The following is a 14,924-nucleotide window of genomic DNA, read 5'->3' on the forward strand; positions in this document are numbered from 1 at the left end:
GGAGAGACACTGTCCTGAAGTGAACAAGTGAACACGTGAAGAAGTGAGTGACACGTTCATTGTGTAGTTCCAGTGTGTGTTTGTCACGTTTGTGAACCGTGTGTTCGTCTGATCGTTAAAAACAAACAACGTGTTAAATCTCAAACTGACTCGTTGCTGCTTTTAGAAAGTTGTTGTCATGGAAACTAGTCGCTTTTTGGCTGCTCCCGCTTTTTTAATATCGATTAAGTTGATTTGTGTGATTCATGGAGATCCGATGATTTTTTTTTTTTTCGTAGGGGGGGGGGTATCTATATATATGGCGCATTTCCGGTCAGCCCGCGAACCTGCTACCTTGTAATCCGTTCAGTGTGTAGGGGTTTGGCGGGAAATGATGATGGTCTTCACAAGTGACCTACGCAAGCGTATAGCCCTCCCCCCCCCATCTCTCTCTCTCTCTCTCTCTCTCTGTCTGTCGTTCGCTTGTGTGTGTCCGTCTGTTTAGACACAACCGACACGTGTAAGTACAGCAGGAATATCCAAAGTATGGGATGCATATATGTTCATTTATATCATATAAAATATATTATTTATATATCGTTTACAATCGATTTTTCGGTGTGTTTTCTGGCCGATACAATAGAACAGACATTATTCGCCCACTCGTTCCTGACAGAAACCCACATAGTGAACTACTCCCCAACACTCTTATTCTGAAAAAAACAACAACCATAGTTTACTCCTTAACATCTCTTATTGATGGTATATTCCGCCTTTTGTTTCCCGAGAGCCACGATTTTCACAAAGCGTCACTTTCGCTTTCTGTTTGCAGCCTGGAAAGTCCACACGTCTCATGCACAAGGTGAAGAAGAGGAGAAGGTGATGAAGGTGATGTTCTCCTGTCTTCGTCTTTGAGGAGGGTGAGTCACAGAGCACAGCATCCACATCATCAGACATGACAGGAGGAAGACGTGGGGAAATGTTGCCGTTGTTTAATAACTTCTATGTTTATTTCTGTGAAGTTTCAAGCTGCAAACTAAAGCAACGTCTCGTTTAAAGTGTGTTAACCTTAAAGTGAGGGATCTTTTATCGCCCCCTGAAATGCAACAACATTAATACGACTGTTTGGCACTCAGACATGAAGATGGTAAATACTGTTGATAGTTGAAGCAATCCCATTGGATGGATAGATAGATGGATAGAATTTGAGAGAAAGGAGATAGATGGATAGATCCTCTCGTTGTACAAAAACGAAACCTGAACATCTCAAATCCAGTCGCCACCATGATGCGTTTTTTGATGTTTGATGAATCATGACTCTTTCCACAGTTGAAAGAAAAACCGAAACATTAAAGTGAAAGCAGATTTTCCTGAGGTAATCAAACAAATCCGACTCATTCATCATCATCGACCTCATCAGATTGATTATTCACTTATACACGTTCTTTCAGTGTCCCTTCTCTTCTCAGATGGATTTCCCTGTGGAGGCGACGGTGCATCTGGATGGTTTCCGAGATGACACAAAGGTGCGAGAGCTCCTCCGCTCACATGACTTTGAGGTGAAATATCTGCACAGAGACCTGGTTCGTGTCAAGGGTTCGTTTTTGAAGCTCAAAGCTGTGAAGGCCCTTTTGGAGCAACTCCTTAACCGACAAGACCAGACTGAGGCAACCCCGCGCTCGTCCTCGCCCTTCTCTTCTGGAGCCATTTCCAGATACAACACCGACATCCGCCCAAATTCGGGTGGCGACAGAGGCAGGTCAGGATCCAGTGACGGGCCACTGCACCCTCACCCGTCCTCACCCCACACCTCTGCACCCAGGGTGTCAAACACGTCCCGCACTCATCAGATCTCTTCAGAGCACAGAGCTGCTGTCTCTACAGGAGCGCGGCAGTGTGAGGCGTTCAGGCCCAGAAGTGAGGTATTCGTCGTGGACGCAGATGTGTTCATGTACGCAGAGCAGCTCAAGAAAAAAGACTTTAATATGATCCTGGAGAATCACAACGTTAAAATGAAGGTGGACCAAGTTTCTCATAGCGTCGAGGTCACTTTACTGGGGAAGGGTGCAGGGATGGCCGCCAGTAAACTGCAGAGCCTCTTGAATGATCTCAGCAAATCACTACGCACGCAGGAAGTTCTTCTGAGGGACATGGATCAGGACGGCAAGGCTTTTTTGGAAAGGATTCGCCGAAACAAGAACGTTAAAGATTCCGTGCTCGTGTGTGAGATGAACGACAGACTCCACCTCATCGGGTCGTCTGCCAACAGCTACCAGGTGAAGCAGAAGCTGTTGGGGAGGTCGGCGGAGCAGTCGGGACGAGCAGGGAGGACGTTGGACAGAAACCCCGGGAGGAGGAGCAGCTCCCTGCCGCCAATCAACAGACAAGGCACAGATATAGGAGATAGTGGCGCCATGGCTTATTCTTCTCCTGCTGGGGCTGCAGGTTACTCCCCCTCAAATTACCAGGACGATAAACAGGAAGGGGCCCAACCCGAGTGGGAGGCGGGAGCTCGTCCTGGTCCGAGCGGAGCTTCAAGGAGACGAAGCTCCTCCGCGTCGCGGGTAAAAGGACGAGAGGAAAAACCTCCTGACTTCGCTCGAGAGACGAATAACAGAGGCAAACCTCCCGGCATCAAGCCGCCACTCGTCAATACAATAGATATGAATCGAACGCTCAAACATATGAGGAAGAAATGAGGAATCTGATGTTCGGAAAGTTAATAAACATATTTCCCAAAATGTCCCAGAGTTAAATGCACATCAGTGGATTTCACTAAATGTTTTTGATAAGAATCTTACTTTTTTTTATTTAACTATTTAGACCAAAATGCACTTAACTCACACAACATTCCTGACTGTTCTGCATTACACACTTTACCTACACTGATCAGAATGGGTTGGACTGAAATGTCAATATATTAGTAGTAAGTGTGGTTTAAAGCTCTTATTGTACCTGTGGATATACACAGCACATCAATACACAGTATCTTCATTGGCTGGAATTCAAACCAGCCATGTTAACACATCAGTTCTCTTTTAAATAAAAGCAACATTTTAATCTGTGAGTCAGACTGAAGTAGTGAACTTAGTGCAGAGCAATTTTCAGATTTTAACTTTAACTCCACTGATGTCAAAGTTGTCATTATACTATGACAGTAGAGTTTTAAATCAGTGCACTATGTTACATTTTTATTAGCTATAGTTCATTTTACTGCTCCTGACACGTCTCTTTCTCTTGTATTTGTCGACACTGCAGGTGATTTATTCTGAATGAATTCACGAGCTGAGTGGATGAAATGTAAATGATGTAAACAGACGAGTCAATACGGCCGCTAATTACACAAATGACCACTGAAGCATCATGACGCGTCTTTGACTGTTAATTAAATGTGATAATAAAAAAACGAATGGCTCTTTAATCTCCATGTCTTTGCTCTTGGCCATAATTACATTGTGCATCTAGGGCTATTGTCAGAGTGGGCGGCTGCTAAAGGAAAAAAACGTGTGATGTTTTATTACTGTTTCGTGTTATTCACGATGTCCCACATTTACAAGACGAACGATGCAATAAGTGTTGCCTTTATCTAAATGTCGTGCAAAGTAGTACAGTGAGTTCTTGAATCAGCCTTTGACCTGACATCTAACTGCCGAACCTTTGATACAGTACGATTCAGTTTGTTGTAAGATTCCGTGTTTCATCCTGTTTGAGGCATAATTCAAGAGGTTAAGCTGAAAACTGTCAGTGTTTTATAATCTCCTGCCATGTGGCCCCCTAAAAGCTTCAAGCATCTGCCCCTGAATTGTCTCTGCACGGCCCTGAACCGGATTACGAGCATGATACATCACCTTTCAATGTTGTTACTGTAACGCCTGAGTCCAACGTCTAGATGGAGACAGTTACACAACAACAACACTTCTTACGCAGTAAATAACTTCAGATATAGAGATCAGGCTGTCAGGTTTACCGTTTTTCTGAAAAATACGTGTTTCAGTTTGATGGTGAAATTCCCTTTACTCATAATATCCCAATCGTTTCTTGAATGAGTTGCAGACTCCAGTTATGACTCAGGTTTTTTCGTCTTTAGTAGACGTAACTAAAACACAAATCAACATGAGGAGAAACACGTGTTTACAGCTGTGGTTTCCCCTTTTGGTGTTTTCTTGTTTTTGTTGCCAGGTTATTTCAAAACTTGACATGAAAGTCAAATGGGCAGAAGGAAGGCGATTTACAAGAAGCTGAAAGAGGGGAAGCGTGAGGATAAAGGTCCATTTAACTGCTCTAGTTTAAAAGTTCCGTTCAACCAAATAAAAATAAACAACTTATACCATAAACAACTTTAAAACCTGACTAGAAATCGTAGTTAAAGTATCTCAGTGTTTAAATACCAGTGGATTCCTCGAGTTCTGCTCAGCTGCCAGTTCGTTTTAGCCTTTTTCTTCAATTTTGCCAGTTCAGAGTTGAGCTGCAAAATTCATTCTAGATAAATACAATTTAGAATTTGTCTTCAAGCTTCATTTACCAACTTCCCCAGATCTATCGTTCTATCCATCTAGCTTTCTCTCTCTCTCTCTCTCTCTCTTTCTTTATCTCTCTATCTTCCTATCTCTATCCATCTGTCGAGCTCTATCGCTCTATCTATTGCTCAATGGCTCTATTGCTCCATCGGTCTGTCGCTCTATCGCTATATCACTATCATTCTGTTGGTCTATCTGATCTACTGTGTCTGTCACTGTGTTGCTCTGTCGCTTCATCTGTCTATCGCATTATCATTCAACTATCACTCTATTGCTCTATCTATCACGCTATCATTCTATCGCTCTATCCTATCTATCTGTCACTTTGATTCGCTCTATCCGTCTATCGCTCTATTCCATTTTTAGTCAACTATCTCTCTATCTGTCCATCCATCCATATTTTATTCCAAATCAAATTGAATTGATTTGCAAACCACAGAAAAATGTTGTGTTGGATGTGAATCTGGAACATGATCTGAAAAGTTCTTGTAAAAGTTCAAACCTCAGGGGTAAAGGTCAAAGGTCTCTACCTCAGTATTCCTGTGGACTCACACACACACACACACACACACACACACACACACACACACACAGTTTCATCACTGCTGAGCATTTTCTTTTTTGGCTCCAGCCTCCGATGGCTGGGAACCTCTGGTTTCGAGAGGAAACCCTGTGGGACGCGTCGCACTGCCAGCGCCGAGTCTAGAGAGGAAATGCCACGATCCTTCCCAGGAGATAAAGGCCTCGCATATCCAAGGTTCACTGCTGTTGCCTGGCAGCGCATGTCAACATGGGGGAAGCAGAGATGCACGAGCCGAGAGAGTCGGTCTCTGCTCGGTTTTGTGGCAGGAAGAGGATGCAGAAGTGATGTGTGCGTTCAAAGATAGCCTCCTGCTTTTTATATGAGTGGCAGGATGACGTGCTGTAGCATGTCGACCACAGCTCTGTGTGACTTGACTAAGCCCAGCCTGAAATCCACGCCCACAGCACACAGACACACGCATATTACCCCAGAAGTCAACCATACTTCTGTTTCTTCCTCATTCAGCTGCTTTCTGTTCCTCTGCGCCTCGTCCGTCTTTTATTTATTCGTGTGTGTTTGGCCGGTTCCAGAAGAGGCATGGCGGAGCTGGAGGGTCTGGAGTTTGGGAAGTCGGACTTCGTGCTCCTGGATGAGGTGACGATGGAGCAGTTTCTGGAGAATCTGAAGCTGAGGTAAGGCCTGAGAGGAGGAGGAGGAGGAGCAGGAGGAGAAGCAGCCGGGTGGAAGCAGCCGGGTGGAAGCAGCCGGGTGTCAGAGATGTCAGAGTTTCACACTTCATGAAAACCTGAAGGGAAACTTTGTATTTCCTCAGGTTTTTTGTTAATTTGGCTGCAAAAGAGCTGCGATTGAAGTGAATAATATCACATCTGTGTCTGATACTCTTAAATAACTTTTCTATGAACCCTTACATCATCTTTTCGAGCCATGTGACTTTGGACCTGCTCTGCTAAAACCGGTCAAAGTTGATACGTTTTGTGTCCAGACAGTTTAAACCAGTCTCACTTCCTCGGTGTGTTTCACGGAGCCGGCCTCGTGTCCTCAGTTCACACTGTGTGAAAAATCACCTCAGCTGACGTGTGCAGAGGACGGCCCCCGAATTAACATCTGTCACATCTGTCAAGGAGGTTCAAGGAGGTTATGTTTTCACCCATGTCTGTTGGTTGGTTAGTTTGTTTGTAAGGAATATTACACTGCATAGATTTCCATGAAACCTGATGTAAGGACTCAGTATGTGTCAAGAACCCTTTAAAGTTTGCTGCAAATAACATACATAACCACATATTTTTGTATTTTGGGGAATTTCTTAACAAATATTATAAATATCTTTATGCAAAGAATCAGGAATGTGTCGAGAGCCCTTCTAGATCACATGTGTTACTCTGGCTTCGCCTCCATTGGTTGGTGCTTAATGTTTGTGTCTCACAGCTTGATCGCCCAATTTGATTTAGTGCTACTATATTCAGGTTTGTTCGGTTGTTTAGCAGGAAGGAGACTGGGGTCACTTCTCTATTTTCCTTTTCTCACACCACCCCCAACTCGAACTCGGAGAAAACCTCAAAATCCTTGTGTGAGATCAGTGTTTCTGCTTAAACCATCTGAAGAAGCTTTAACCATCTTTTCAGTGACTCAGATGTCGCCATGAAAACGATTGCTTCAGGACTCCAATAACAACGGGATTATCTGGGATACTGAGGTCCGCAAATTCTACACACAAAACTCCCAAACAAAAATATAAAGGGTGCATATCTCGGCCAGTGGCTGCTCACGTTGACCCGACTGCTCTCATTGCCACCACGCTGTAACCCTAGCGTTTTATTTAGCAGCTCAATTAACCCCAGTGACACGACATTTTTACTCCTCCCAGCTCGACGAAAAACCTCACAGGAGGTTACACAAACCAGCGACGCCCCTTTGAACCACAAGTTTCATTTCCTGCCTTCACACTTGTGTCACTTCCTGTCAGCTACACATGAGATAGGTGCATGATCTTTCATGGAACGTTTATCTTGAGGGTGGTTTCATGGGAAAAGTGCTCTTCTGAATAAATGAAACACCTTTTTATACCATATATACAGTAAATGAAGGGAAATTATCTATATCCTTACTCACCATGTACGTGTAATTTGGAATCCCTCGTCTGTGTGCGTAGGTTTGAGAAGGGACGCATCTACACCTACATCGGAGAAGTGGTGGTCTCTGTCAACCCTTACCAACAAATGGACATTTATGGCAAAGAAACCATCGACGCGTACCGAGGCCGGGAGCTGTATGAAAACCCTCCTCACCTGTACGCCGTGTCTGATGCCGCCTACAAGGCCATGAAGAGGAGGGCCAAAGATACCTGCATCGTCATATCAGGTCACAACACATTCTCACTTCCCTTCTCAGTGGAATTCATTCGAATTACAAGCAAAACCAGCTCGATACACGGAAATAAAGAAAACAACTCAACTCAAAAATCTTGAGACATTGAAATGCAGCTGTAAGAGTCTAGTGTGTCGTGTGTTTTGTTCTTCAGGTGAAAGCGGTGCAGGTAAAACAGAAGCCAGTAAATACATCATGCAGTACATAGCCGCCATCACAAACCCAAGCCAGAGGGCGGAGGTGGAGAGGTGAGAGCTGCTGTGATCTGAAGGTCGAGCGGTTCATGAGAAACGTGACCTTATATACGATTTATTAGAAAATGTAAACGTGGCTCCAGATGGGATTTACTCTCGAGTCCAACACAAATAAGTAACTGGATCATAAGAATTGGATGTCGTCATGAATCATTCTCACTTTCCTCTTCTCCTCTGACGCTGTTTTCACCTCCCTCTCTGCTGTTTCTCACATGTTTCCATCAATGGCCACGTGATGCATCAGCGTGAAGAATGTGCTGCTCAAGTCCAACTGCGTGCTGGAGGCCTTCGGGAACGCCAAGACGAATCGCAACGACAACTCCAGCCGCTTCGGCAAGTACATGGACATCAACTTCAACTTCAACGGCGATCCCACCGGAGGAAACATCAACAACTACCTGCTGGAGAAGGTGAGGGGGGATGATGGAGGGGGCAGCCTCTGCAGACTGGAGACCTTCACGGCTCCAACAGACACCGAAGCAAAAAGAGAAACACGTGCACGTACACGAGCCCACCTCCACAGAAAAGTTCAGCTCATTTAGTTTTTAAATTATATCTTTGAATGTTTCACGAGGTGATGACAAAGAGGTGCGAGGGAACATCCATGAATAGACGTGTCTGTGAAGTCGGTGCAGCGGGGCGGCGGCGGCGGCGGCGGCGTGTTAATGAATGGCTCACCTGGGGGCACTTGATGCTGCTGTATCTATTCTCTCTGCTGAGGAGCCGTCTGGCACTCGCAGCCCGTGTGAAGGATGGAGCCATGATTCATTCTCACAGGGCAGAAATAACCGCACTGTTTCTGAGCTGTGTCGTTCTCTGGAAATAGGTTTTTGTTTAAGTGTTTGTCTTGAAGGGAGAAATCGACTGAAACCATGTAAAAGCAGCTGGTGATGATTCTGTAGGTCGGTTGGTGGATTGTTCCTATTTCTGCAGAAAAACAGCTATTTATATTTATTTATTTTTACAATTCAGAAGTTTCTATGGGTGGCACAAGTTGCATTTTGAGTTTAGCGTTGCTTTCACTTTTTATTTAAAACTTGCTTTAGTGTTCTGAAACTCGGAGCAGGACGCTGTATATCCGTTTTTATCTAGTAACTCAAAAACACCTGGATGGATTTTCACCACACTTGATGAGAAAATTACTTGAGAGTGTATCACCACATGATTAACTTCTGGAGTTCATAGGTCAAAGGTCAATAATAAAAACACATACAAATATGCTCAGCAAATTGACTAAATGAATCCCCCATCATACGACGTCATACATTTATTTAGTTACTTCTGTATCCTATAGGATTATAGGCACGAGTTGAATTTTATATAGATTGAGAAATAAGTTATGATCATGTCGTAGGAATGGTGTCAATCATATATATTATAAGTTATATCATAATAAAAGTTAGTGTTTGCCTGATTGGTTTTTTTTAAAGCACATGTTGGTTATGCATCGCACCTCAGATGCTTCTTCATCTCACCACTGACCTCGCACAACTCTGATTTTCTCCTGTGAGCGACGTGAGTCAATCGAACTCTCACTCTTTAAGGATTCTTGGAAACTGTTGGTAGAAAAGCTACAACACCACTGAACTCTGGTCTTCATCTGATTCTCTAAACCGTGTGACCTCAGTGTCGGAGGATGGATGTTTGATTTACCGCCTTAACCTGTTTTTCCTGTTAAAGTCCAGGGTGGTGCAGCAGCAGGAGGGGGAGAGGAACTTCCACTCGTTTTACCAGGTAGAGTCTGATCATACGTTTTCATTTCTTTGTCCAAACAAAACCACCTTTGTATGAAATGCCGTTGATTACCTGTCCAGTGAATCAGACACAAGGACAGAACCACACTGGTCCCTCACTGGTTGATCTGTTGTGATTGTGTAGTTACTACGTGGAGGCTCAGATGAAATGCTGGAGTCCTTGCACCTGCAGAAGGATCCTGGTGTTTACACCTACACCAAAGCGGGCGTTGCAACAGCTGTGAGTGTGATATGATTTCCCCATCCACATTTTTAGGAAGATAATAATGACCCTGAGGTCACATTCTTTACTCGTCAATGGACAAAACCTTTTCTTCCATCTTTCTTCAGACGTCCAACAGCGATCGGACGAGCCACAAAGCGGTGCTGAGCGCACTGGAAGTGATCGGCTTCGCCACAGAGGAGATTTCCTCCGTTTATCAAATCCTTGCCTCCATCCTCCTGCTGGTAAGCTGCAGCTCGAAGCGTTAAACATGGGACATTTCAACGCTTCTTTAATAGGATTAAGATGATATACTACATATTTTAGATTTTGCATCGTTGCTGAGAATCAAGGGAGTCATGCGATCGTGTTTCTTTCAGGGGGATGTTCTGTTTGAGAGTGACGGGGAGAGCGTTCAGATCCTGGGGATGGAAACCGTGCACCACATCTCCGAGCTGACGGCCACAGACCCAGACAGCGTCAGTAAGACCCTGCTGTATCGCACCGTGGCCACCGGGGGCGGAGAGGTCATCGAGAAGGGCCACACGGAGCAGCAGGCCTGTTTTGGACGGGACGCTTTTGCCAAGGTGCTGATTCCTCCCTCTGCCGACTAATCAGGATGAGACTCATGGTTAAACAGATGAATTGTTTTATTTAATTGTTTTACAGCTTCCCAGGACATTATTCAAACTTGTCTCCAGCTCTGACGAACCCACTCTCTCTCCTCTCTCTCCTCCTGCAGGCTCTCTACGAAAGACTCTTCGGCTGGATTGTCAGCCGCATCAACAGTGTCATTGAAGTGAAAGACTACGACCCAGTGCTTCATGGGAAAAACACCGTCATCGGGGTGCTGGACATCTACGGCTTTGAGATCTTCGAGAACAACAGGTCGTTGCCGTGTGTCTTTGTGAAATGTTCTGTGTTCCTTCATTCAAACAGACAGAAGTTTAGAAGACGTCTGCTTCTCTGTTGTCGTCCAGCTTTGAACAGTTCTGCATCAACTACTGCAACGAGAAGCTGCAGCAGCTCTTCATCGAGCTGATCCTCCGACAGGAACAAGGAGAATATCAGAGAGAGGGCATCACCTGGCAACATGTGAGAGAGATGCACAGGAACAGTAACACACTTTTTTCAAGAGGTCCACAGGTTTTACACAAACAGTACAAAGACATTTTCAGATCAACGCAGTCATTCTGTCTTTTCCATTGATGTTAAGTGGGATTGCAGGTTGTCATTAAACACACAGAGAGCTTAAGGCACTGCATATGAAGAAAACACATGCAAATAGAAACAACACGTGTAAATTAAGAAAACACCTGCATACACACACCAGAAACACACACTAAAACACAAACTCGCACACAGGAACACGACAAACCGTTCGATTCCTCACGTTGCTGCTGTTCACACAGATCGACTACTTCAACAACCAGATCATCGTTGATCTCGTGGAGCAGCCGCACAAAGGCATCATCTCCATCCTGGATGAAGCCTGCCTCACCGTGGGTAACGTCACTGACAAAGTCTGCCTGGACAGCATGGACACCAAGCTGTCCCAGCACCCCCACTACACGTCCCGCAAGGTGAGAACGGACCGCCAGCGTCATCGCTCCGTCACTTGTGTTTTATTCACACTGATATTCACACTTCGGTCACTTTATTAACAGTCATTATTTGCAGCAGCTGTTCGGGTTCGAGCTGAAACTTTCAAACAAAGAAACTTTAAAGTTTAAAAAAGGATCTCATCTCTGTGACAGGACTTAGTAGGAAGTGGGGATTGGTTGTTGACACATCGTCCTCGGACTTACAGTAACTGTGAAGAAATCTTATTTTCAGCCGAAACTAATTGACTGATTGGATCTGTTTATACATAAGAAACCTCTCGGTGGATCGTAAACACATTAACACAAAACCAGAGAAGTTGGCGACTCGGTCGACTGTGGAAAGTTAAAGTTGGATGAGCTGACACAGATTCAGACGTATCAAAATGAACCCATCTGCTGGGAATGAGAGATGGTTTTCACTAAAGATATAAATACACAAGGTTTTAATGACGTGACTTGTGATTTTTTATATTCGGCTTAACCACTAGAAATACAGGAAATGGTGTAATTTCTTAAAATAAAATTCAATGCCTTATGTTATATACATAGAGACAAGTAGAATACTGACATATAGACAATTAGTAACATTACAGAATAATAAAATAAAACAAACAGTAAATAGAGTAAAATGTTGGGTTTTAAAACAAATGAGTGTATGTATTAAAATACACATAGTCTCATTGTACATGATAATATTGCACTTTGCTGCCTTTTTACTGGATTAGTGTGCAGATGTTAAATAATACAATACAAAATTAATACATATTTGTTGCTTATCTCCTTAAATTGTGTGTTTTGGTTTGATAGAAAGAAAAAAAACACTTTTTACAGAACTTCTCTGACTCAGGTGCAGTTTTGTGTAACAGTCAGTAGAGGACAGAGTTTCTCTAATGTTTTGTGTCCAGAGATGCTTTTCAAACTAAAGAGGCTCCAAACCTCAGCCTCCCTCCTCTTATAGTTTATCTTTCTTTTGTTATCGACATTTAATGAGAAATAAGTTTATTATTTTACATTAGGCTCTTATTCACTGTGTCTTCTCCCCGTTTCCAGCTCAGCCCCACTGATAAGACCATGGATTTCCAGAAACACTTCCGCATTCGCCACTACGCCGGAGACGTCACGTGAGTCGACTGCACACGAACACCCTCCGCTGCCTCTCTTCTCTCGAGCTTCACGCCCGTGTGCGTCTGAAAGAGTTTAAGCCTCGTAATCCTATTAAAGGGGCAAAATGTAGGTGTTTTACTTGAAATCATTCATAAATTAGGATTATCAAGAGAATGTGAGGAAATAAGGGTTTTCACATTAGGTCCAAGAGGTTTGTTGTGCTGCAGGGATCTGTACTGATATTTATTAAGTTAAGTTAAATCAAGCTCAGCTGTCGATGGGGCTACTCCCTCCTTCTCTCCTTCACGCTCCTCGACCTCCTGTGGCTCGTCCTCTGCTCCTGCGACGATACAACATCTTCCCTGTCTCTTTAACTGGCTGTGAAATCACCATCGTCGTCAGTCTAACAATAACAAGGGAATACGATCCACCAGTTAAGGCACCGTGAGCCTGCATGGAAAACCTTATTCCCCAGTGGCTGCAGGTTTGGCAGGTGAACGACTGCCCATGTGCTGAGGTCCACATTTATTCCAGATGAGACATTAGCTCGATGTGAGGCTGAGATATAAAACCTTGTTGTGATTGGCACCCGACCTTTGGGAGGTCAGCTAATGTCATTGGTGTATTGAAGCGGTCCAGTCGTCCAGAGGCAAAGATTTTCTGTCTGGAAAATGTCATAAATGTGCATATTAACAAATCATCTTAAATTTCCGGGACATATTCTGGTTAGTATTGATCACAATAATGTGTATTTTATGAGGAGCGCATCTCTAACAATAAATTTGTGGCTGTGTTTATCTCACATCTGAAAATATATCCCCAGAATCCAACATTGAATATATTATATATGTAAAAGTTCTGTATTTTGTATTACATGTAGAAAGTCCTTGCCCACGTAGGTGAAGTCCACTCTCTAACCTGCACATCCGCACATAGAGACAAAGCCATGTACGGCACACGTGTCATTGTGGGTGGGGGGGTGGGGGCAGAGACAGGAAACAAACTGGTTTCACAGTAGTTGCCCGTGGAGACATAATATTTCACAGCATCAGTGTCACAGAGGCTCAACACGCAGCACACTGCAGCTTTGACACGTCACTTTATGACTCATGCTCTGTTCTCCTTTTCTCCTCCGTTTGACGGCTGCTGACACCGCGACTCCTTCGGTTGCTGTGTCTTTTCAAAAGATGAAATAAATGTCAACTCATAAAGATTTTTCCCCAGCATGGAATTAATTTATTTTTGTCAGAAATCCTGTAAAAGAACCAGGTAGAAGTTCAAATGAATCATATATTTGTCTTTTCAAAAATAGCAGGGACATTTGTTTTTTTGTCACTTAAAATAGAGGATAAAACCCTTTAGCTTTACTTGACAGTTTAAGTTATTCTGAATACTGTGATACTGTATTTATAAATATTATTTTCGTATTTGTTTGTGTTGAATTTCCACAGTAGAAGCAGACAGGGAAGCTACTGGACCAGATTCAAACACAAGATGTTCTGAGCCACTTTACAGGATGAATTTTATTATGATCACATGTGAAACTATAAAAACAGATGCAGTATTTTCATATCTTTTATTCTCTTCTGAATATGTTTTGTTGGTGATAGTGGTTGCTTGGTTTATGATCTTCTTCTTCATCACTGCTCCTCTTCACTGATGTGTTCACTGGGTTAAAAAGCGGCAGCGGCCAGATGAGGCCTCCGTGGCTTCGGTTTCAGAAGATCCCCACCGCTCACGTGTACTGCCCTCGATCAGGAGACGGGAAGGACATTCATATGTCAAGGGATCGCGGGAGGAGGAGGAGGAGGAGGAGGAGGAGGAGAAGAAGTAGGATGGAGGGATGAAGAGGGGAGGGGAGGGAGTCAGCTGATGAGACAGTTTTGGCTCTGGGATGTAGCAGCAGCAGTAATCAAGAAGAAGCGGAGGAGGGTTTACTGACGTTCTTTCACTCAGTGAAATCCAGGCTAACACGATGTCAAACACTGAGCAATTCCATCCAACTTAGAAGCTCCAGCTACTACACTGGGTTTTTGATCTTTAATGTGCATTGGCAGCATTTAGACCCTTAACTCATAAGTTAAAGTACAATTACCCCCCGTCATAAAATACTCTATTACAAGTAAAAGTCTTTCACTGAAAAGTTTTTTCTTAAATCGTCCCTATCACCTGAATCTGCAGCTTCCTGCCTCAGCTTTAAAGTGACTTTTATCTCATTGTTCTGTGTTCTGAGCTGAAACTTTACTGCTTTGCTTCCCTCTCTGGTGACGTCCTCTCAAACCCCAGCGTCCCCTGCCTGCTCAGCACCAAACCGAAGACAGACTATAGCTGGTGAACACAGCGAACATTTAGCAGCGAGAGAGAGAGTCCCATATTTCCCTCTGGGGTTAGAGACAATAGACGACAGCTCCCCTAAAAGTGAAGCCAAATCAGCTTGATCGCCCCCTGGTGTCTGGCTGCAGTGGAGTTCATAAAACATGCCTCAGCAAATGGGACAGGAGCCAAACAAGAAGTCTTCATCACACTCAGGCCTAGGTTTGGTTTTGATTAGTTATTTGATGCTATAAAAACAAGCTGAAACTTCGTGATTAGATGAGCATGT

At 43.8% G+C, this 14,924-nt stretch overlaps 2 protein-coding genes across 4 annotated transcripts in view; both read left to right on the forward strand.

The window, feature by feature from the left end:
- The first annotated feature begins 810 nt into the window (after window positions 1-810).
- On the forward strand, window positions 811-3,395 carry si:dkey-154b15.1. 3 transcript variants are annotated; one of them, XM_034599904.1, is made up of 3 exons: window positions 811-899; window positions 1,309-1,354; window positions 1,431-3,395. In XM_034599904.1, the coding sequence occupies exon 3, from the start codon at window positions 1,449-1,451 to the stop codon at window positions 2,676-2,678; it is 1,230 nt and encodes a 409-aa protein (XP_034455795.1). In that variant the 5' UTR covers window positions 811-899; window positions 1,309-1,354; window positions 1,431-1,448; the 3' UTR covers window positions 2,679-3,395. The 3 variants fall into 3 exon arrangements, with proteins under 3 accessions (XP_034455795.1, XP_034455794.1, XP_034455793.1); XM_034599902.1 differs by having other exon boundaries at window positions 834-899; window positions 1,449-3,338; XM_034599903.1 differs by lacking the exon at window positions 1,309-1,354 and having other exon boundaries at window positions 832-899; window positions 1,449-3,339.
- A 2,109-nt stretch (window positions 3,396-5,504) lies between these two features.
- Window positions 5,505-14,924, forward strand: part of myo1g (myosin IG) — a 32,371-nt gene continuing 22,951 nt past the window's right edge. Inside the window, exons 1-12 of the mRNA XM_034599900.1 lie at window positions 5,505-5,711; window positions 7,190-7,398; window positions 7,559-7,652; window positions 7,903-8,068; window positions 9,339-9,392; window positions 9,537-9,632; window positions 9,743-9,859; window positions 9,995-10,201; window positions 10,357-10,502; window positions 10,595-10,709; window positions 11,027-11,197; window positions 12,269-12,339. Coding sequence (XP_034455791.1) covers window positions 5,617-5,711; window positions 7,190-7,398; window positions 7,559-7,652; window positions 7,903-8,068; window positions 9,339-9,392; window positions 9,537-9,632; window positions 9,743-9,859; window positions 9,995-10,201; window positions 10,357-10,502; window positions 10,595-10,709; window positions 11,027-11,197; window positions 12,269-12,339 — 1,541 coding nt within the window. The 5' untranslated portion in view covers window positions 5,505-5,616. The remainder of the gene's footprint in view (window positions 5,712-7,189; window positions 7,399-7,558; window positions 7,653-7,902; window positions 8,069-9,338; window positions 9,393-9,536; window positions 9,633-9,742; window positions 9,860-9,994; window positions 10,202-10,356; window positions 10,503-10,594; window positions 10,710-11,026; window positions 11,198-12,268; window positions 12,340-14,924) is intronic.

The sequence above is a fragment of the Hippoglossus hippoglossus genome, chromosome 11 (assembly GCF_009819705.1).
Source record: "Hippoglossus hippoglossus isolate fHipHip1 chromosome 11, fHipHip1.pri, whole genome shotgun sequence".
NCBI classification, from domain to species: Eukaryota; Metazoa; Chordata; class Actinopteri; order Pleuronectiformes; family Pleuronectidae; genus Hippoglossus; species Hippoglossus hippoglossus.

Excerpts from the sequence above, each read along its gene's own strand:
- si:dkey-154b15.1 (XM_034599904.1), top strand. The coding sequence starts at position 1,449 with ATGGATTTCCCTGTGGAGGCGACGGTGCATCTGGATGGTTTCCGAGAT.